We start from the raw sequence: 24,109 nt of genomic DNA, 5'->3' as shown, positions 1-24,109 counted from the left end.
GTGGGACTTTCTGTGGTCTTTTGTTTTGTAGTGCTTCTCAGCACTAAGGCAATTAAGTACCTTTGATGAGTCTTGCCTTTGTTTGTCATTGATTGGAAACAACATATGTGTTGTGGTACTAGTGATTAAAGATCTTTCCCACACCTTTTTGCTAAGTAGATGCTAAGCCTTTTCCAACACCCTTTTGCTAAGTAGACACTAAGCCCCAGGGCCCTAAACATGGCATATGTGCTCTGAGGTTGGCATTTTGCTTTGGGGGCACACTCATTGGGAGATTGTTGGTGTGGAGACTGTGAATAGCCATTAAGGAGCCACCTGCCTTGAAAACCCAGATGTTGGTGCCTCTCTCTCTGGTAACTATGCATGTATTGCTATGGTCAGACAAAAGCTTGTCTGTTGATCTGTTTATATTTTCCCTGTTTATAATTTCTGTTTGTATTTGCTCTGAAGTTCAAGGTGCTGACTTTTCCCCCTGAACTAAATGAATGATATATGTATGTTTAATTAAAGTAAGATTGTTAACCCCTTAAAGTTGCTTTTCTTAGAAAAGCAGATCAGAGAACCTGTGCTAGCAGCCCTCCTGTGTGCTGGTGTTATTGGCTTTACACAGCCACAGTAGCAGCAAGTAGCACTGTTGTTACACCATCTCATGTTACAGAAGAGGAAACTAAAGCTCAGAAAAGGTAAGCAGTTTTTCCAAGATCCCACAGGTGGTAGGTGGCAGAGGCTGGATTTAAACCCAACTTTTCTAACTTCAAATTCAGTCAGGTTTGTGTTGTGGTGTTGGTTTTTTTTTTTTTTTTCCCGCTCTGATGTATGGGGACTTACCTTGTGGGGCAACTGAAGATTGGATGCTAAGTTACATGGAGAAAACCACAGAGACTCCATTGGAGGGCCACTGACTATTGCCACTTGAATAACCCCAAGCCTTTTTATTAGGGATGGAGGTGATGGAGAGTGAGACCCTGAGTTTCAGGTCAGTGAGTTTCAAATTCCAAAAGTTCAGAGAAGGTAGCCCAGAACTTCCGGATTTCTGGTTCCAAGCCTGCTGTTCAGGGACAGAAAGGGGAGCTGTACTAACGCTGGACTATTCTGTAAGTGCACGGGGACGACCAGACAAGGTGCGTGTGTGACGAGGTATTGTAGAAGTAGGAATTGGCAGTGCCAGAACCGCAACGCCCTGGGATTAGAGCCAGCCGCAGAGCCTCTGGAGTCTGACTCCGCCAAAGAGGCAGGCAAAGCTGAGTAGTAGTGCAAGGAGCCTCAGCTGAGGCTGGGCGGAAACCCAGTATCCTGGCAACTTCGCAGCAGCCACCCTTTGACCTAGGCAGGATCGTGCCGAAACTACTAAAACCTGCCTTTGGGTCAGAGAGTTGTCCCAGGTACCAATGCCTCTGAGCTCTGTCCTTGGTTCTGAAACAACGCCACCCCAGCCTCTGCCGCCTGCTCAGCACTGCGTAGCTACTGCCTTCCCCCAGAGATCCATCTGGTGCTAAAACCGGATGCAGACTGGTCCTGAGGACTGCAACCTGGAGCCCACAGGACCCCGAATAGGGGCTTAGTCCGGTGTCTTTATCTCTGCGGTGTAATACAGAAAGACAGCTGACGCAGAGCAATTGAGAGAGCTGCTAGCCCGGCATTGGGAGGGATCAAAGAGAAGAAACTCTGAGCCCGGGCATGGACCTGCCCAGAGCTGAACCCTACAAGGGAGGAGTAGAACACCCCGGTTACAACGAGGAGCTACTGCATAAGGTAAGATTCCACTTGGCCCCATCTAGAGTGGAGCGGTAACTTAGCCAATTCTTTGTGTTCCCGTGGAGTTTCTCCTAAAAAAAAAAAAAAAAAAAAAACAAACCTAGTGGCTTTATGGCCCTGTACTGAGGAGAGAAAAGCTGGGGGAAGTAGCTTATGAATTGAGGAAATAATGCAGCTCAAGAGGCCTCTCAGTTTTGGTTCATACACTTAAATAAGTTCTATATCTTTCCTCTCACTTTCTTCCCCTTCCTCTTTGGTCACCGAATCTGAACTTCTGTGTACCGCTAAAAACTTTCCCATCTCTCCGTCGCTGCAGCTGTGAACGAATTTCTATTTTCCACTGCCTTTCGAGCAAAAAGCTCTGTTTAGCTCCCGCGGCAGTTTCTAGATCTGGGTTCTTAGCCTTCTAGGCTACAATTAGAATCAGGCATAGACTTCGGAGAGTCAGATTAGAACTGTGCTTGCAAACAAGGCTGCCAGAAGGGCTTTGGCAAGCTGCCTCTGAGTCCCACATACTGCCAAGAGGTCTCCGGAAAGAGTTGGCTAGTTGCAAAAACCCAGAACCTCCACTGCCGGGAATTTAGAGGTTATCTGGTCTACCTTTCCCCAAGTCTTGCAGATCAGGATACTGAAGCCAAATCTCTATCTAATGCTTTCCCGACTGCATTCGAGGTTTTTACCTCAACATTTACTCATAACATTTTTCCTGGACTTCTCCTTTGCACTTGTGTCTTTGACCCTTATATCAATTTCACATTTTTTTCTCCCTAAATTGTAAATTACTTGAACTTGTTTCCTATCAGTGTATCCCCTAACATAAGGTTTGACCTAAGGTTTGACCAACAATCTAAATATTCTCTCAGAAAAATTTTTTTCTTTTAAAGAAATGACATTGCCCTTGTCAGATTTTTAAAGACTAGTGAGGTACCTTTTTATGTCTATTTATTGGAATGCTTTTTCTTTACCTTGATTTGCATGTGTGTGTTTCCATTTTTTAAAACATTGTGCTTTGCACATAGTAGGCCCTTGACAGATGCCTTTTACATTAGTTTGAAGTGTCAGTCCCAATTTTCTGAGCCTTAAGTCTCAGGTTGAAGTGATGATAAGGATCAAAAAGGAGCTTTCTTTCTGTACAATGCTCTCTAATTGAGCTCCAAAGCTCTGTTTTCACTCATAAGAGTCCAGTACTGGTTGTCATCCCCACTTGGCCTTCAGCATCCCTTTCCCATAAGTTTCCTGTCTCTTCTTGCTGTTCCTCATATTTCCTCTCCCTTCCTATATCAGCATCTTGTGAATTCGCTGAAAAGCTTCAGGTAGTCCAGTTCTTTAATTTTTTTTGTAGTCAAAGGGTTACTGTATTTTCTTGACACAAAGAGGAGAGAGCTGAAGACTGGGCTGTTGATTTCAAAAATCCAAGGGACATTTGTCTTCAGGTTGGGAATACCTTGCATGCAGAAGGATAAACATGCACTGGTTTTCTCTGAAAAGTTTTCAAATCACCTCAGGTTGGGGAAGATTTCATTAGTTCAACGGGAATTCAGTCCCCTGCACAGAGATCCTTGGGGATGAATACGCAGTCCACACAGAATGTTTATGAGCAAGAAAAAGTACGTACACAGATACGAACACATGTGCAAATCAAGTTAAAGAAAATAGTCCCAACAAATTAATGTAGGCATCTCTCCAGGCTTAAAAAAAAATCTAACAGGGGGGGAATATCATTCATTTAAAAGAAAATTTCTTCTGAGACATAATACACAGGCTGTTGTTCATACTTGAGTCCTTTTAGCTATGGTTACCACCCCAGAAAATACAATATATAGTTGGAAACCCTTTAACAATTTCCATTCCCCTTCAACTCAATGACCCTCAAAGCAAAGAAATCAATCAATCAACAAGTGTTTCTTGAATGAGTGTTTATATGCCAGGCATTATGCTAAGCCACTGTGGACACAAAGACAAAGGTAAGACAATCCCTGCTCTCAAAGAGCTTACATTTTAAGGGAGGAGACAACAAACGCATATATATGTGTGTGGATGTGTATACACAGCATAAATATGAAGTGAATAAATGCAGATAAATACAAACTAGTTAAATATAAGGTAGTTTAGGAGGGAAGGAACTAGCAGTTGGAGGGATCAGGAAAGGCTTCCTCCAGAAGATGCTAGAGCTGCATATTAAAGGAAGATTAAGAATCTATGAGGTGGCACTAAGGAGAGGGTGCATTCCAGGCATTTGGGATGGCCGGTGAAATGGTATAGAGCTGGAAGGTGGAGTATCATGTGCGAGAAACAGATAAGAGTCCAGTCTGCCTAAATTGTAGAGTGCAGGAGGAGGAGTAACGTCCAAAAAATGCAAAAAAAAAGATAGGTTGGGTGCAAGATGCATAGGGCCAGGTTGCAAAAGCTAAACAAAGGAGTTTTTATTTTACTGTAGAGGCTAGAGGAAGTCACTGGCGTTGACTGAACAGGGAGCCACATGGTCAGATTGGCACTTAAGGAAAATTGCTTTGGCAGTAGTATGGATGATGAATTAATGAAAGAGTTGGGGCAAAGAGACCAATTGGTCAGGCAACTTTTTCAATAATCTATGTAAGAAGTCAAGTCAACAAGCATTTATTAAGCACCTACTAAGTTTCATGGACTGTATGTACTAAGTGCTATAGAGTTGATGAAGGCATGAACTAAGATGGTAACTGTGTGAGTGGAGAGAAGGGGTAAGAGGCAAGAAATGTTGTGGAGGTAGAAATGGCAAGATTTGGCAATTAATAAATATGTGAGGTGAGGAACAGTGACATGAGAATTAGAGGTAATTTTGAGGTTACCAACCTGAAAGACTTAAGAATAGTGGTTCCTTTGATAGGAATAAGGAATTTGGTGGGGGGCAAGGTGAAGAAGGGGAATTTGCAGCTAGGTGATGCAGCGGATAGAGTGCTGGGCCTGGAGTTGGAAAGATTCATCTTCATGAATTCAAATCCGGCTGGAGAAAGAAATGCGACACCACTCCAGTGTCTTTGCCAAGACACACGGGGTCACAAAGAGTCAGAAATGACTGAAAATGATTGAATAAGGGGGGGAAAGAGGACTTGGGAGGAAAGCGAATAAATTCAGTTTTGGATATGTGAAGTTTAAGATGTCTCTGGGACATCTAGTTTCAAAGGTCCGATAGGCAAGTCGCAATGCGTGATTGAAGCTCAAGGGAGAGACTGGGGCTGAATATCTAGAGATGTAAGAGTCATCCGGACAGACAGAAGCTGATGAGATTACTAAGAGAAAGAGTGTAGAGAGAAAAGAAAAAGGGCTTAGGACAGAAGCTTAGGGAACACAAGCAGGAAGTATGGTATGGATGGTAAGTAAGCAAAAGAGACTAAAAAGGTACCGTCAAACCTATCTTAAAATCTACTTAAGTACTAGTAATAATGGCTACCATTATTATTATAGCTCATGTTTATATAGTAACCCTTCAATAATACTACTGATAATGTAACTAATGATAATGGAATTCCTGCAAACCCAGAAAGTGGAGACATCTCCTCCCGCCGAGAAGCCCCAGATCTGGGTTTACAAAGGTCATAGGGGAACCTGGCTTATAGAGAGAGGTCATGTCCTTTTTCATTGATAAGGAGAAGTAGGACGGAGCAGAGAGAGAATCTCAGAAAGGAGAGAACGCCCAGAAAGAGACGGCAGTCACCCGTGTCAAACGAAGCGGGTCGATTAAAAAAGATGAAGAATGAAAAATAAGAATACGGCGACCCAAAGATCGTTGGTATCCTGGGAAAGAGCAGTTTCAATTGAGTGATGAGACCAGAAGCCAAACTGCGAAGTGTCGAGGAGGGGGAGGGGAGGAGGTAGAGGCCGCAAGCGCAGATACCTTTTTTTAAGACTTAGGTAGAGGAAAGAAGAAAAGATAAATGCCGGTAGCTTCGGGGGTAGCAGGGCCTAGTGAAGTTCTGTTTGCTTTTTAGGATAAGGATAGTCTTTTTAAGGGGTAGCCAGAGAGTGAAGCGGATAGAGTCCCGGGCTTAGAATCAGGAAGACTCATCTCCCCATGTTCAGATCTGGGCTCAGACACTTATTACTCGTTGTGCGACCGGGGGCAAGCCCCTTAAATCACGTCTGCCTCAGTTTCCTCATTCGCAAAATGAGCCGGAGAAGGAAACGGCGAGCAAATCCGGTACGCCGAGAAAACCCCAAATAGAGTCACAAGGAGTCAGACGTGACTGAGGTGACTGAACCGCGGCAAAGTCTTGTTAAAGGCGGCGGGGGAGAAACCATCAGACAGGAAGGGATTGAAGATGAGGGAGGGGGGATGGTTCAGGAAGCAATCTGCTAGAGAAGATGAGAGGTCACGGGCTTAAGTCTGAGTGTAGAGGAGTTGGTTTTCGTTAGGAGAAGAACTTAGAGATGAAGTTATAGTAACCATGCGAATACATCTCCCCGCCTAGACTATGCCTCTCTGAGCGCAGAGGTTATTTTCTGCATCCCATTTGGTCCCTAATGTATAGGTACCCAGTAAATATTTGGTGATTGGTTTATTGATTCGAACAGCATTTTACATCGGACGCGGACTTTCTCCACAAATAGGTGGATATGGAGGAGATTCTGTTTGTTCATCTGCCGCGGCACCCGCATCATCGTACGGAAGGATATTCTCGGAAATCAGCCAAACTAAATGGCTCTCCCTCATGTTCAGCGGATGGCCGTGTACGTATCGCACCGCCTTACAATAAGAATGAGGCGACTTCGGGGAAAGAGTAACAGCTACAAACACGCAGAACCAGAGAGGCAAATAAACACACGCTGTCCTGGAGACACATCCACAGGGACTCGTGCGCGCGTACGATCCGCGTTCTTACGTAAGAAATTTGCAGAATCATGATCCTGGCTTTCTAAGTAGCGTGTCTCCCTTCCTTTGGGGGGATACTGTAGTCAGTATATCTCAGGGTTTCATAGGTAGGCGATAAAGACGTTTTAAATCTGCTTAAATAGTTATTATTATCTAATGTTCACTCGCTACTGCTGAAATCATATTAGTGATAATGTAACAGAGCTGCAAACTCCGAGCTCCCGGCTTCTGGAACACATTGAGCTTCTACCAAGGCTGGAAGCATCCATCCCAGGATTAATGTTTGCTCACCTGTGCTTAGGAAAAGAAACACAAAGAGGAAGAGTCAACCAGAGACTTAAGGTCCAGTCTCGGGCTCACCTGGATAAACACAAGTGATTGCTGCCATGGGTTCATAGCATCCACGGTTACCAAGGGACAAGGAATGATGATATCCCTCTTCCCTCCATAAGAAATCCAATAGACGAAGGTATATGTGGAACATGCATCGGATTCCATGCCACCTTGGGGCGAGGGGAGAAGGGAGAGAGGGGAAGAAAATTTAGAACTCAAAAATCTGTGGAACTGAGTGTTGTAAACTAAAAATGAAAAAATCTAAAAAAAAAAATCCAATAGAGAGCTATTCTAAGCCACACATTCGGAAGAGAGAAAGAAAAGAGTATTAATGGAAGCTGGCTCTACCTTTCCATTCTCCTGAGTTCTTCCTGCTCGTTGGCTAATCCATTCTGAAGCTTCAGGGGACAAGGTGGGCAGGCAGCGTATAGAGATGAAACAGAAGCCTAGAGTTCTGCAAAAGGCCAAAGCACGTGTCTCGCCACAAGTGGCAAAAGCACAACAGGCTAGTTCCCAAGGATATTCCATGGGGTGGGTGCCGGTCCAAATTCTGTTACAATGATGATATCTGACATATATACAAGGCGTCCCAAAAGGATTGGCGAAGCTTTAATTTTTAGTTTATTTATTTTTAAATTTAAGTTTTCATAGCTTAAAGCTCTACTAAGACTTTTGGGACACGCTCTCCAATCCACTGTTCTGTTTTCTTCACTCTGTACAATAGGTGTTGGTGGCAGTGGTGGTGGTGTTATTGTTATAGTTGTTGTTGTTGTCGTTGCTGTTATTGTCCTTGCTGTTATCGTTGTTGTCATTGTTGTTGTTGTTGTTGTTGTCATTGCTGTTATTGTCGTTGCTGTTGTTGTTGTTATTGTTGTTATTGTCATTGTCGTTGTTGTCATTGTTGTTGTCGTCATTGTTGTTGTCATTGTCATTGCCATTGTTGTTGTCATAGTTGTCGTTGTTGTTGTCATCATTGTCGTTGTTGTCATTGTCGTCGTTGTTGTTGTTGTCATCATTGTTGTTGTTATTGTCATTGCTATTATCGTTGTTATTGTTGTTATTGTCATTGTCGTTGTTGTCCTTGCTGTTATTGTCCTTGCTGTTATCGCTGTTGTCATTGTTGTTGTTGTTGTTGTCATTGCTGTTATTGTCGTTGCTGTTGTTGTTGCTATTATCGTTGTTGTCAGTGTTGCTGTTATTGTCATTGTTGTCATTATTGTTGTTATTGTCATTGCTATTATCGTTGTTGTCATTGTTGCTGTTATTGTTGTCGTTGTCATCATTGTTGTTGTTGTTGTCATTGCTGTTATTGTCATTGCTGTTATCGTTGCTATTATCATTGTTGTTACTGTCATTATCATTGTTGTTGTTGTTGTCGTCGTTGTTGTCATTGTTGTTGTCATTGTCATTGCCGTTGTCATAGTTGTCATTGTTGTTGTCATCATTGTCGTTGTTGTCATTGTCATTATTGTCATTGTCGTTGTTGTTGTTGTCATCATTGTTTTTGTTATTGTCATTGCTATTATCATTGTTGTCATTGTTGTTGTTGCTGTTATTGTCATTGCTGTTATCGTTGTTATTGTCATTGCTATTATCATTGTTGTCATTGTTGTTGTTGTTGCTGCTGTTATTGTCATTGCTGTTATCATTGTTGTTATTGTCATTGCTATTATCGTTGTTATTGTTGTTGTTGTCATTGTCATTGTCGTTGTTATTGTCATTGTTATCATTGTTGTTGTCATAGTTGTCATTGTTGTTGTCATCATTGTCGTTGTTGTCATTGTCATTATTGTCATTGTCGTTGTTGTTGTTGTCATCATTGTTTTTGTTATTGTCATTGCTATTATCATTGTTGTCATTGTTGTTGTTGTTGTTGCTGTTATTGTCATTGCTGTTATCATTGTTGTTATTGTCATTGCTATTATCGTTGTTATCATTGTTGTTATTGTCATTGCTATTATTGTTGTTATTGTTGTTGTCGTCATTGTCATTGTCGTTGTTATTGTCATTGTTATCATTGTTGTTGTCATAGTTGTCATTGTTGTTGTCATCATTGTCGTTGTTGTCATTGTCATTATTGTCATTGTCGTTGTTGTTGTTGTCATCATTGTTTTTGTTATTGTCATTGCTATTATCATTGTTGTCATTGTTGTTGTTGCTGTTATTGTCATTGCTGTTATCGTTGTTATTGTCATTGCTATTATCGTTGTTATTGTTGTTGTCATTGTCATTGTCGTTGTTATTGTCATTGTCATTGTTGTTATCATTGTTGTTGTCATAGTTGTCATTGTTGTTGTCATTGTCGTCCTTGTTGTTGCTGTTGTTGATGATGATGATGATGATGCCTGACCCTTGGTGACCCTGTTGGCAGTTTTCTTGGCAAAGGCACTAGAGTGCTTCACCATTTCCTTCTCCGGCTCATTTTATAGATGAGGAAACTGAGGCAAACAGGTTTAAGTGACTTGCCCAGGGTCACATGGTTAATCCGTGTCTGAGGCGGAAGTGGCCACGATGCGAGCGCTTGCTCTATGGGAGTTCTCCATGAAAGTCTTTGAGGCAAGAGCGTGTTTGGCATTCAGATAACGTGGCCGGCCCCTTGGATTTTCACTGTCTTAGGCAGAGTCCGAATGCTCGGCAGTGCAGTCTGGGAAAGCACCTCAGCGTCTGGCGCCTCATCCTGCCAGGCGATCTTCAGGATCTTCCTAAGTCAATTCAAATCGAGGCGATTCCGTTTCCTGGCACAGCGCTGGCAGACTGCCGGGTTCCGCAGGCATACAACAATGAGGTCAGCACCACAGCGCTGTAGACCTTCAGTCTGGAAGTCAATCTAACACCTCTTCTCTCCCATATTTTCCTTCGGAGCCTCCCCAACGCTGAGCTAGCTCCGGCAATGCACGCGCCAACCTCATTATCAATGTGTACGTCGCTGAAAAGTACGCTATCAAGGTAAGTGAACTTATCCACAGCATTCAGAACTTCTGCATTCGCAGTCGCGGATGGTTCCACGTAGGGATGGTGCGGCGGTGGCTGATGGAGCACCTGGGTCTTTGGTGTTCATTGTTAGGCCAAAATTAGCACAAGCAGCAAAGAACCAATCCATACTTTGTTGCATCTCAGCTTCGGAGGCTACATCGAGCGGACAATAATCTGCAAACGTAAAATCATGTACCAGCGCCCCCTCACATTCAGTCTTGGCTTGTAGCTTTTTCAAGTTGCAGAATTTACCATCCGTGCGGTAGCTGACCTCGACGCTGTGTTCATCTTCATCGAAGGCTCTTGACAACGTGGCTGAAAACATCATGCTGAAGAGCGCGGGAGCGAGCGCACAGGCTTGTTTCACTCCATCGCTGACCGGAAAAGCACAAACGCATCGTCCATTATCCGGAACCTGGGCAAGCGCGCCGTCAGGAAGTTGGTGCGCGGTACTGATGAACCTCTCCGGGCAACCCGATTCTGACATAATTTTCCACAAGCCCTCATGACCGGCAGTATTAAAGGCCTTAGTCAGACCCACAAATGTTGCGTACCTCAGTTCTGCTCCTGGCATTTCTCCTTGAGTTCTTGGGCGACAGAACCAAAGCGACCGCTCCTCAGCCCTTTCTGAAGCCACGCTGGCTCTCAGGTAGACGGCCACCTTCCAGGTGAGGGATCAGCCTGTTAAGAAGGACTCTGGCAAGAATTTGTGACTGAGTAGTGGCTAAGACACAGACCACCGCCACCCCTAACCCCGCGATTATCACAGGACGATCTATTTCCTTTACCTTTATAGAGACGGGCAACGGAGGCATCCTTGAACTCCTGGGGGATAACCTCCTCTTGCCGTATGACCCAGAAAATTTCAGCTTTTGTATGAGCCGAGGACCCCCCTTCCACCTTGTAAATCTCAGCGGAAATAGACTCAGCACCAGGTGCTTTGCCGCAGGAGAGGAAGCTAATGGCATTCAAAACTTCTTATTCCACTGGAGCTTCAGCTAGGGAGGGATTGACTTCCACCTGAGTAAACGGTCAGTGGCTTCAGCATCGATTGGTGACGGTCTGTTGAGAACACCACGGAAGTGTTCAGCCCATCTCTCGGGGATCATGTCCTTATCACTAATCAATGCGGCTCTGTCAGCACTGAGTAGTTGAGATGCACCGTATATCTGTGGCCCATAAATACCTTTCAGGGCATCATAAAAGCGCTTTGGATTATTACTATCGGCATAAAACTGAACTTCATCTGCCTTCTCACCGAGCCAAGAATCCTGCATCTCTCTAAGCTTTGCTTGTACTTTACTTTTGATGGAGTTAAACGCTGCCTTCCTCGAGACGGCTGAACTGTCCCGCTGGTAAACCCTGTGGAGTTCCCATTTTTCATTTAGCAGCTTCTGAGCTTCGTCATCATTTCTATCAAACTAGACTTGATGTTTGCAAGTGTTCTGACCTAGATGAGCAAATACAGCGCTGTACAACGAATCTCTGAAAGCTGCCCGCTCCTTTTCTGCTCCACCATTGCCAGCTCTCCCTCCGAGTTTAGTGACAAACTGTGCCTGATTAGCCACAAACTGTTCCCACTCAGAGAAGCCCTCTAATCCGTCGACATCAAGTCTCCTGGTAGTCATTTTGCCTTGGGGCCACCACTTTTCTGGAAGGCAAATATTTAGCTTGGAGAGGATAAGTCTGTGATCACTCTGCACCACACAAGTTGCTTTCGTCACTCTCACATTCTGTCTCACTCTTATCCTTACAATCACATCGTCTGTTAAATGCCAGTGTTTGCTACGAGAGTGAATCCGTAAAGTTTTATTGCACAGGTAAAGGCAAAGTGTAAAGGTAAAGTGTTAGTGATGAAAAACTCACGAGATGCACAAGTCTTCGGTAGTAAGGGACCATTGCTGTCGCTGTTTCCAACTCCATTCCTCCCAAGGATTCCCTGCCAAGTCTGATAATCTGAACCTACTCTCACATTGAAATTACCCGGAGTTGTAAGCTTGTCTTCTTTAGGCACATTGATGATAAGGGTCTCTAGGTCTTTGTAAAGTTTTTCTTTGACCTCATCAGGGTTCATCATGGTGGGAGCGTAGGCACTGATGAGGGTGGCGTGACATTTTCCTACAAGTGGCCGTCGCATTGTCATGAGCCTGTCTTTCACTCCTTTTGGCAGGCATACAAGCTTGCTGACTAGATTAGTTTTGATTGCAAAACCTACACCAGCTTCACCACACCCCACTTCGCTGAAGCCACTCCAGAAAATGTGTATCCAGCTCCAACATCAGTAAGCTGACCTTCATCTGCCAGCCTTGTTTCACTCAGGGCTGCTACTTGGATGAGAAACCTGCTGAGTTCTCTTGCAACAAGAGCTGATCGTCTTTCAAGTCTACTGGATTCTGTGTTGTCTATAAGTGTGCACACATTCCACGTATAGATGATGAGTGAATAATCCTTGCACAAGTTTTTGTACCTTTTTGTGTATTTTGACCATAGGGCGGGATCCTCCCCTGCCACAGTAATCAGGTCAGGCTTGGGTAAGCAGACAATTTTTAGGGTACTTTTTCTAGCCCCTTCTTTACACCAGCAGGTGAGCAGTGTGATCTATAAAAGATCGCTCAGACACCCAGGGGGCTGCCGAATCACACTGCTGCTTATATGGCCTGGGTCACCTGTGTGCAGGGCTGTGACTACAGCTTCCAGTGTATCTGCACTTGCTGCTTCGTCACTTGCCTGTCACCACAGGACTTGAGATAGGTAAAAATGGTATGGGTCAGAGGTATGAAACCTGTGGCCTTCCAGGTCCTTGAGTGCAGTCTTTTGACTGAGTCCAAGTTTTACAGAACAAATCCTTTTATTAAGGGGATTTGTTCTCTGAAGTTTAGATTCAGTCAAACGGCTAGACTTGAGGACCTAGAGCGCCACATGTGGCCTTGAGGCTGCAGGTTCCCTGCTCTGGTATGGGTGATGTCTTTTGACTCTTGCGTAAATTGGATTTAAGTGAAGCAGAGTTGCATGAAGTCGTTGGCCTCACTCTCTCTTCCAGAGTCATCACAGTCCAGTGGCAGAACAGAGTCAAGATGCAGTGGATGACCTTGGCATCTTCAGTGTCTAACCAGGTTCTAAGTGTTCCACAGCACCTGCTTCAGCTGCCTTCATGGCTATTGGAACAAATTGTTCTCATCTGCCCATTCCACAGAGGAAGTCTTCACATGGGTGGGGTAGACACCCTCCTAACTCACCAATGGTTTTGAGACTCCTCACTTACCTTCAACCTGGTTTAGCCCGTCTGACGAAATGGTTTACTGGGGTGTGGCCACTGCACATGCTGCAGCTTCTTGGAGCCACAGGTGAGAGTTAGATCGATCAGGTGGACACAAAAGATGGTGGATCAGGTGGACACCAAAGGTGGAAAGCAGCTCTGAAAGGGCTCAAGCAGCCCTCACACCAGAGGTACTAGTCCTCCCTGAGCCCACCAAAGTGATAGAGCTAGTCAAATGATAGAGCTTGGCTCAAACCAAGGTCTTTTAAGAGAGGCACCAGGATATAGAGGAAAGAAGACTGAATGTGAAACCAAGGAAGCCATGCTGCTCCTACCCTATATGACCATGGGCAAATTGCCCTCCCTTTGAATCTCAGCTTCCTTATCTGTAGAATAATGGTGTTAGATTAGACCAGGGATCAGCAGACTGTGAGAACAAGGGCCAAATTGGGCCCCCAATTTGTTTTTATGTGCCTGAGATAAGAATGTTTTTTTACATTTTTAGACAAAGTTTTACATTAAAATGTAAAAAACATTCTTAGCTCTTAGGCCAGGGGTGGGGAACCTCATGTGGCCTCGAGGCTTCAGGTTCTCCACCCCTGGTAGACCATACAAAAACAACTAGAGCCCCAGATTTGGCTCTGGGTTGTAGCTTGTTCACCCCCAGATTAGAGGATCTCTGGTCTCTTCCCACTCTGAATGCATGAAACTATAGCTCCTAACCCAGGGCTCCTTTCACTCTACTGTAAGCTATCTGCCAAATGATAGTCATTTGGGGCTTACATTTTCTCTTTGAGGAAGGCCCCATACAGTTGGGTATCAAACCAGATGAACTCAAGTAACTCATAACTGCTGTTTGGGTTGGAGGCTGAGGACAGTTTGGAAACACTGAGTGCACCTACCACATGCTCATGTTGGGAGTTTTAAAAATAGATTTGTTGCTGTTCTCACAAATCTGAATATTTGATGCGAATAAATAATTTAAAACATGTGAACAATCTGAGTAAAAGCTTTCCCCCTCCCCCTCTTTGCATATACTCTGCCTTCTTTCGCTCCCTGAGCAGTTTCAGGAATCATGAGAAATGAGAGAGGACACAACTCTAGCTAACAAGCTCATAAACCAGGACCCAGACAACGATAAAGGAGGTGATGCCTTACTTTCCATGACTTTGAACCAATTCAAGTGCTCTATGATCCAGTGACACTGACCCCCTCGTCATTCCTTACATGCAACTGTCCATCTTCTGACTTTGGGCATTTTCGGTGACTAACCTAGCGAGTCAACAAGCATCTATTAATTGTTTACCATGTACCAGTCCCTGGGGATACAACTACTAGCAAAAAGAAAAAAAGGCCCCTGGCCTCAAGGAACTTCCATTCTTTTTTTCCATTTCCCTTCTTCCCCCCACCCGCACTTAATAGTATTTTATTTTTTTTCAATTACATGTAAAGATAGTTTCAACATTCACTTTTATAAGATTTTGAGCTCCAAATTTTTTCTCTTTCCCTTCCACCCTCCCCTTCTCCCCAAGACAGCAAGCAATCTGATATAGGCTATACATGCACAATCATATTAAACATATTTTGACACTATTCATGTTGTGAAAGAAGAATCAGAACAAAAGAGAAAGACCACAAGAAAGAAAAAACAAAAAAGAGAAAATAGTGTGGTTTGATCTGCATTCATATTCCATAGCTCTTTCTCTGGATGTGGATAGCATTTTCCATCATGAATTTTTTGGAATCATCTTGGATCACTGTATTGCTGAGAAGAGCCAAGTCTATCAAAGTTGATCATCACACAATGTTGCTGTTGCTGTGTACAATGTTCTCCTGGTTCTGCTCACTTCACTCAGCATCAGTTCATATAGGTCTTCCCAGGTTTTCTGAAATCCACTTGCTCATCATTTCTTATAGCACAATAGTATTCCATCACAATCGTATACCACAACTTGTTCAGCCATTCCCCAATTGATGGGCATCCCCTCAGTTTCCAATTCTTTGCCACCACAAAAAAGCTGCTATAAATATTGTTGTATATAGGGGTTCTTTTCCCTTTTTTTATGGAACTTACATTCTAATGGAGAAGAAATCACATAAAAGGACATTGAAAAGGAGGGGCAGGGCAGGGAGAGAAGGCACCCAGCATGGAATCATCATGGAGAAATCTACAGGAGTACAGCCTAGTGGGAAATGAAGAGATGCCTGGTCTGTGCTTCCTCTTTAAATAGAGATTCTGAGAGAAGCCCTCCACTCTCCAATCGAGGGAGGGGCCCCACAGACAAAGGGTAATTCTGAAGTGTGACATCTATGATGTGACCGAGGATGAAGAAGTGACATGATGAAGTCCAGAGGAGTGCAGCCTGCTAGGAAATGATTGTTTCCCCCATGCCTGGAATGCTCTTCTTCCTCATCTCCACCTCCTGGCTTCCTTCAAGTCTTAGCTAAAATCCCACCTTCTACAGAAAGGCTTTCTCAATCCTCTTTAAGGCTAGTGCCTTCCCTCTGTTGATTATTTGTAGTTTATCCCATTTTGTTTGCATGTTGTCTGCTCTATTAGACTGTGAGTTTCTTTTTCTTTTTCTTTTTTTCTGAGGAAACAATTTAATTCTTTATTTTTTTCAAAGTCCAAAACAGAAGAGGTTAATTAAGAAATTACTATCTGCTTAGACTAGTTTCCAATAAAGCACTTTTAAAAATGAAATTAGGGACTTGGGTTAGACAACCTCTAGGGCAGACTATGAGTTTCTTGAGAGCAGAGACTGTCTTTTGCCCTAATTGTGGTTATTTGAGAATGAAATAAAAATTAAAACATGTGTATATGTGTGTATAGATAGATATGTGCGTATATATGTATACACATGTATGCGTATGTGCATATATATGTGTGTGTGTGTGTGTGTGTGTATGTTATATGTCGCTAAGTTGTTGGAACATAAATACTTACTGTTTTGACCTAACTGAGCAGCCAGGTTGTACAGTGGATAGAGTGCTGCCCCTGGAGTCAGAAAGACCTGAGTTCAAATTCAGCTTCAGACACTTACTAGTTGTGTGACCCTGGGTAAGTCACTTAACCCTGTTTGCTTCAGTTTCCTCATCTGTAAAATGTTCTGGAGAAGGATATGACAAACCACCCTAGTATCTTTGCCAAGAAAACTCCAAATGAAGTCTCAGAGAGTCAGACACTACTGAAACAACTGAATACTACTTAACAAATGGAACTGTAAGGTACTTCTCTAGGTCCAGAGGTGCTATGAAAAAATTACTGAGACACCAAGAATGTCGGGAACCAACAAAATTCGGGAACCTTTCAGTTAGGCTCACGGTCCTTCTCTTCCCCCTTCCTCAGGGACCTAATTTTCTTTAAAAGGAGACAAAGCTATCTCCTGGGCCTCATTGGCTGATTTTTCCCTTGAGGCAGATTCCTGGCAAAAGGTCTCACCTACATGGAATCCTGACCTCTCAGACAAGTTTCTATGAGGAAGCCGGAGAGGCTACTGCCTCTACCAAAGTTAAAGCTAGGTACCCCTGTATCCTTGTATATCTTTGCTCTGTTAAATGACTTATAAGTATTTCAGCATTTCAGCCCAGCACTGAACATGAACCAACAACATGCTGGTGTTGTCCCACAGCTAATGAAAGGCTTCACTAACCTGCCGAAGGGGTTCATGGTAAAGGTTACAAACCCCTGGACTAGATAGCACCTAAGATCTGTTTCCCCCTCTAACATTCTATGGCTCAGAGTGAAAGAATCCACCGGAGTTGTTGCTGAATTTCTAACACCAAGTCAAGGACAATGAAGAAATCCATGTGAGAAGGTTGTGGCTTTCTGTGTGATTTTTCCAGCTGTTCCTTCTTTTTCTCCTCCTGAGGCAGGTCTGAAGGATAAATAAAGCAAGAAAGGAGGACAGTGAGGTTAGCTCACGAGATTGGGGCTCCAGAGCTAGCAGGTGATGCTTGGCCTCAAGGCTGCTGAGGAGGCAGCTGATCACCGGCAATGGTGGCAGCTCACTCAGCGTTTCTATCATGGCCAGCCTTGGTTAGCCCTGAGCAGGAGGTGAGGTTGACTCCACCCAGTGTCTCAGGCTCATTTTCAAAGCTCTTTGAGCCTGGGAAAAATCAAACTCAATGTGATTTCCTGTCTCTGAGCACTTTCGTCTTTAATTTGGGCTGCCTTTTAAGGAAATGTCTGTAATGGCGATCTCCTAAAAGCTATTTTAATATTAATAGCTTGCATTTATATAGCACTTTAAGGATTGTAAAGCACTTTACATATGTCATGTCATTTGGTCCTCATAAGAACCCTGTGAGATACATGCTATTATTATCCCCACTTGACTGATGAGAAAACCAAGGCTGAGGGATGTTAAGTGACTTGCTGAGGGTCACACAGCTAAGGAGTGTCTGAGGCCAGATTTGAACTCAAGAACATTGGTGTCCTTCAGTGCCACTAGCAAAATGTCCCTCCAAAACCAGATATGGGAATGTTAAACATTGTCTATACCAGTCAGATCCTTCAGAACCCTGGGCCAAACCCTCAAACACTCAGTACCCATGTGGTGGGAAATACCAAAACCATAACTAGTGTTGCTAAAACACAGTCTTGTAGCTAATCACCAATATAGTTAGATTTCCTGAACCTCACCTTTTAATCTTCTACCAGCCAGCAGAATGGGGTGGTCAAAACATTAATCCCTCTTCTCCCTTCCCAATGGTGTGCTGATAAAGGTTTAACAAAGGCTCTCTGGGAAAAAATGTAACCATAACATAAATTTAATCTACATTTTTAACATTTTCTCTACTGATTTCTTAAGTCTAGACAATCAACAAAACAATAAATCCAGCCCCAATTTGTAGCATTTGCCAATTTCTGAAATGTCAATTCTGACATTGAAAATTTAACAATCAACTCTCACTAGCCTGTGTGACTTCCTCATCAAGGCATTCCCCTCCCAGGCCCATCTTCTCCTCAATCCCCAAGGGAGCCAAAGGCCTGACCACCTCTTTACCCAATATAACTGCACTCTTCTGTCCTCCCTTTCAACTATTTTTCCCTAGCTTTAAAAATTCCTAGTTACAGTTACTGCAAGGAAAATAGCCCTCACAAGAATTGCCATTCGTCTTAAGCATCTTTCATTGGATCGTTCCCAATTCCCTGACCTCGAATAGAATCAACAGTCTCCTTTCCTTTTTGCATTTCTAGTTATGATTAGTGGTCGATCATTACCATGATAGCTCCCACCAACGTGACTATGTTACTCAATATTTGATGAGTTCTGAAATCCTCTTCAAAATGCAGCTGGCTTCCCTCTGGTTTCCCTGATTCAAGTTGTTTTTAACTTCATCTTCCCCTTTACTTTCTTTTTCATCTCTAAGCATCACTCCTTCCCACCTCCAGAGCTGTAAGCCTAGCTCGAGGCTTTGTTCTTTCTCTCTCTCTCTCTTTTTCTCAAGCTGAGCATGTGATTGATCTTTTTAAAAAAACAAGCCCAGTTCTTTTCCCTGCTCCTGAGTGCCCATTTCCCACCCTGTACCTACGACTTTCAAATTCTTCTCCTACCTTTGGCTTCCACGACTGGAGCTGCCATGCTCATTTTCTTGCCTAAAGGGGGATCTGCCATGTGTTGGGAACAATTAGCCCCAGAGGACTGGCAATATGAAGCCAATATCAACCAAAACCTTTCTCCCAGCCTCACCCTAATTTCACATAAAGAAGCTGTTTATTGAAGGCAGATGGAAGCACAGTATTTACTCTTTCTTTGTTTCTTCTTTCTTGTGGTTTCTCCTATTGGTTTCAATTCTTTACAACAGTATTAATGTGAAAATATGCTTACTATGAATGTGTATACATATAGATATATGTGTGTATATATAAAGTATGTACATATAAAATGTATATAATATACATATAATATATGTATATATATACACACACACACACACATATATACAAAAGCATATATAAAACCTATATCAGATTGCATGCTATTTTGGGGAAGGGGAGAAAATTTAGAACTCAAAATCTTATAGAAGTGAATGTTGAAAACTAAAAAGAAATGAATTAGTTTTTTAAAAAGTCTGTTTAGCCAGTTGGCTTGAGGAAGAAGGAAGTCACTTATATGGGTTTCAACTAGCTGAGCCCCAGTCCTTCAGCTTCTGAGGATGTCCTTTCTCTTCTAAAGTTCTACTCACTTTTTTGAGTCTGCTCAGTAATCCCTGTTATATAGTGGTAGAAAACTGATACAGGGAAGGAATGCAGACCCCCCTAGCCCTGAGCTCAGAAGACTGAAACCATCTTCTGATAGACTTTTTTTTTTTGAGAGGCAGCATGGACTACCATCAAAACAAGTGGGCATGGGGCCTGTAACACTCCCAAGTTTAGCTCAAACAAGATGTAAATGTAACTAGGAAATATTTAACAAAATAAATGAAAATACAATAAGACAGATAATATTACATCTCAAAATTAAGCCAATATGCAGCTGGCAGGGATCCTCATGTGCGGATTAGTGGCCCAATTTCTATCTGAGTTTGATGCCACTGGTTTGCTGGGTGGTAAAGTGTACAGAATGCCAGGTCTAGAGTCAGGAAGACTCATCTTCCTGTGTTGAAATCCGGTCTCAGACACTTACTGCATGAGTCACTTCACCCTGTTTGCTTCAGTTTCCTCATTTGTAAAATGAGCTGGAGAAGGAAACGGCAAACCACTCCAGTATCTCTGCCAAGAAAACCCCTGATGGGTCACAAAGAGTCAGGCACGACTGAAATGAATGAACAACAACCACTGGTCTAGTACTTAGAGCTCTAGGCTGGGGTCAGGAGGACCAGAAATCAAATCCAGCCTCAGACATTACTAATTGTATGACCCTGGGCAAATCACTTAACTTCTATGTGCCTCAGTTTTCTCAGCTGTGACCTGGAGATGATAATAGCACCTACTTCCTAAAGTTTTTGTGAAGATAACATTTGTAAAGCACTTAGCATTGTGCCTGGCACATAGTAGGCGCTTAATATAGGTTTGTTTCTTTCCGTGACTTTGAACAAGTCCCTCTGGTAATTATTTCATGCTTATCCTATATATAGTTTGCTTTGTATATAATTTTTTCATGTTGTTGTCTCTATTAAATTGTAAGTTCCTTGAGGACAGGGACTGTCTTTTGCCTCTTTTTGTATCTGCAGTGTTTATCACAATTCCTGACACATAGTGGGCATTTAATAAATGTTTATTGAATTGAATAAGTCAAATTGAATTAATGAATTGAACAAACTTAACTTCTCTGTGCCTCAGTTTCTTCACCTGTAAAATGAGGGTGGGATGGATTTGATGGCCTCTAAGGTCCTTTCCTGCTCTAAAGCTAGGAGCCTAATCCTTCCCATGGAGTTCCAGTCTATGATTTGATGATCCTAGGATTTGTGTTGTAGAAGTGGTACTGATTCAGTTTTTTGGGGAGGGAGAGGGGGTGAAGATTTCACTACTTTTCCTGTATAAGCTTTAGTGTCATTCCTGTTAAGTTGCAGATTCCTTAAGAATTCTTGCCCCCTGAAAAGCCTAATAAATCTTTGCCACCTTGACTTAAAGAATGCTTGATTCTGTGAATACATTTCAGATGGCCCTGTCCAGTACTCTGGTCCTCGAGGGCTCCTTGAATTTCCCCCCACCCACCCACCCAACCTCAAACTGCATCATTTCTTTGGCAATCAACATGATCTTGGAACTGAGGTCCAAGCACAAACACCCAAGAACCTCATCGGTGCCTAGTCAGTCAGTCATCTGGAAGTGCTATTAGAACAGGCCTCTGTAGGGGTGGTAGGGAAAAGGAATCACATCATGGAGAAATTTCTGTGTATTTTAGGCAGCAAATGAATGTCAGGTAAGGGATACAGAACTGACAGGCCATTTAACTTCTAGCATTTCCCAGTCAACTCTCCAAGCACTTCTGGTAATTGGACTGGTTTGCTTTCAATCCCCACGACTCGTTGTTGTCCACTTGAAATTCTCATGCCTGAAAGAGGTAAGCTTTCAACAGCTGGTGAAGTCCTGCCCATGATTTGTTCAGAAGTTTCTAAATCCTTTTCTGATTCCAGGGTTTTCTGATTCCTGGCTATATGGAATGATTCAATTTTTGTTTCCACAGAAATCCTGTGATACTGTAATGTAACTTTGAGTCTTGCCTTTGTTTCAATCAATAGTCTTTGATTGAATTGTGAATCTTTGATGACCTGCTCAAGTCACAGGAAGGCTTAGGTCACATGGGTTTGAGTTGTATGGTTGTGACGTCCATCCTCTGACCCTGAAGAAGTAGTTATATACTCTGAGGTTAGTATTTTGTTTTATGGCTCACTCACTGGAAGAGTGTGATTTGACCAGACAAGACTCTGGGTAGCTGTTAAGGAACTCCCCTCCCCGCCAGCTTTGAAAATCTAGATGTTGGTGCTACTCTCTTTGGTAACTATGTATGTAATGTCTTGGACAGACAACTAGAAGCCTATCTGCTGATTTGTGTTATTTTGCTCTGTTTACATAATTTCTGCTTGTCATTTCTGTGTTTTCTCTGAAGCTCAAGGTGCTGACTCTCCCCCCTGAACTAAGTAATGATATATGTATGTTTAATTAAAGTAAGATTGTTAACCCCTTAAAGTTGCTTTTCTTAGAAAAGAAGATCAAAGAACCTGTGCTAATAGCCTTCCTGTGTGCTGGTGTTATTGGCCTTACACAGCCACATTAGCAGCAAGTAGCATTGTTGTTACAGATACATGATTTTCGAAATTTAGGATGGCTAATGCAGGAAATAAACCGATTGTAGAGACAGTAGTTGTGGAGGTTGAGAGTGGATATTCCCTTTTTTTGTTCTCTGAGAATGCATTTTTCCTGCAAGGCCAGGTGAAGCTCCATTAAGGATGAGGATCATTAACCCAAGACACTGTCTTGAATAATGAGACTTTTCTTATGTTAATAGTAGGGGAAACAGAGATATCCAGAGTTGGAATTGTCCTGAAAAGCATTTAGAGCTTGAAATGTGGGGAAAGGGAAATGTAAACAGGGGCGGAGACTCATGGGGGTGGGGGGCAGGGTTAGGTGTCTCAGATAGGCTGTAAACTCTGCAGTTCCCAAACAATGGGCAACCAGGGGAGGGATTTTCATTCTGGACAGGGAATAAAAGATTTTGTTTTTGCACCACTAGTGTGTGTTTCCTACTCACCCCTCTCTTGCAAAAGAATGTTAAATAAAAGTTCTTTCTGAATTCATTAATGACCATGTGGAGTTCTCAGTAAGGCACTTGTTTCTTACACTGGCCCAGCACTCTACCTACTGTGCCAACTAGCTCCATTAAGCACCAACTATGCACCAGACAGAGTGACTAGATGGCTCAGTGGATAGAGTGCTGGGCCTAGAATCAGGAAGACCTGAATTCAAATCCAGCCTCAGAAACTAACTAGCTCTGCGACCCTGGGCAAATCATCCAACCCTGTTTGCCTCAGTTCCCTCATTTGCAAAATGAGTAGAGAAGGAGATGGCAAACTATTCTAGTATCTTTGCCAAGAAAACCCCCAAAGAGAGGGCAGCTAGGTGGCATAGTGAGTAGAGCACTGGCCCTCGAGTCAGGAGGACCTGAGTTCAAATCTGTCCTCTGACACTTGACACACTTACTAGCTGTGTGACCTTGGGCAAGTCACTCAACCCCAATTTCCCTGCCTTCCCCCCTCAAAAAAAACCCAAAGGGGTCATGAAGAGTCAGCTATGACTGAAAAGACTAAACCACAAATGCACCAGGCACTGTGCTATGCACTGAGGATACAAAGAAAAGCAAACAAAAACAAAGGCCTGCCTTCTAGGAGCTTACATTCTAATGGGGGAGACAGTATGCAAACAACTATGTATGAACAAGCTATATACAGGATAAATTGGAGATAATCACAGAGGGAAAACACTAAGATCAAGGGGGAATCCAAGAAGGCTTCTTGCAGAAGGTGGGATTGTAGCTGAGACTTGAAGGAAGCCAAGTAAGCCAGGAGGTAGACTGGAGGAGGGAGAGCATGCCAGGCATGGAGGACAACCAGTGAAAATGCCCAGAATGGGGAGATGGAGTATTTTGTGTGAGAAATGTGTCTACACAATATTGTATCTATACTCTAGCAAACATTCAAATAAAAAAGTGGAAAGCTCACTTATTGTCCTGCTGCTCTCTGGCCACGATATTTGAAATTATCCAGATGATTGGAAGAATTCTCTCAGTTTTAGCACATTAATGCAGAAAAAGAAAAAAAAATAATAACATTGGACTTGAAACCAGATGACCTGTGGTGGAATCTCAGCTCTGCTTCTAACTACCTGTAGGATCTTAGGAAAGTCACTTTCCATTTCTAAGTTTATTTCTTCATCTGCAAGATGGGAAAAAATAGTCCCTGAATGATTTACTTCACAGGGTTGACTTGAGGATAGAATGAGATCATGGGTGTGAAAGATGATTGTATTATTAGCATTCAGGTATTTGGTATTGTGGGGCAGGTAGGTGGTATAGAACGCTGGAATTGGAGTCAGGAAGACCTGAGTTCAAATCCAGCCTCAGAAACTTCCAAGCTGTGTGACCTTGGGCAAGTCACTTAACCTCTATTTGCCACTGGAGGAAATGGCAAACCCGCTCTAGTATTTTTGCCAAGAAAACTATAAATGAGGTCAGGAAGAGTTGGACACCACCTAAAGAAATGAACAAGTTCTAAATGCAAAGTGGGAGGGCGGAACATTCCAGACATAAGGAGCTGCTAGATTAAGGTGAAGAACCTTAAAACGAACAAACAATAAACTCCCAGAGTGAGGAATTCAAACTGGAAAGGATAAGTGTTATCTCATCTCCTCCCATCATCTGGAGATGAGATTAGTTCTGGAGTAATCCTCAAATGGGATTAACCTGCAGGTGTTGGGGAGTAGTTCCCCCCAGGCGTCTTGA

At 43.0% G+C, this 24,109-nt stretch overlaps 1 protein-coding gene across 1 annotated transcript in view; it reads left to right on the top strand.

Moving 5' to 3' along the window:
- Window positions 1-1,677: 1,677 nt before the first annotated feature.
- The window catches only part of RAB37 (RAB37, member RAS oncogene family), a 95,141-nt gene continuing 72,709 nt past the window's right edge, over window positions 1,678-24,109 (top strand). Inside the window, exon 1 of the mRNA XM_036758174.1 lies at window positions 1,678-1,752. Coding sequence (XP_036614069.1) covers window positions 1,678-1,752 — 75 coding nt within the window. The remainder of the gene's footprint in view (window positions 1,753-24,109) is intronic.

This window comes from Trichosurus vulpecula, chromosome 4, assembly GCF_011100635.1.
Source record: "Trichosurus vulpecula isolate mTriVul1 chromosome 4, mTriVul1.pri, whole genome shotgun sequence".
NCBI lineage: Eukaryota > Metazoa > Chordata > Mammalia > Diprotodontia > Phalangeridae > Trichosurus > Trichosurus vulpecula.
This window is presented reverse-complemented; position numbering and strand designations above follow the sequence as displayed.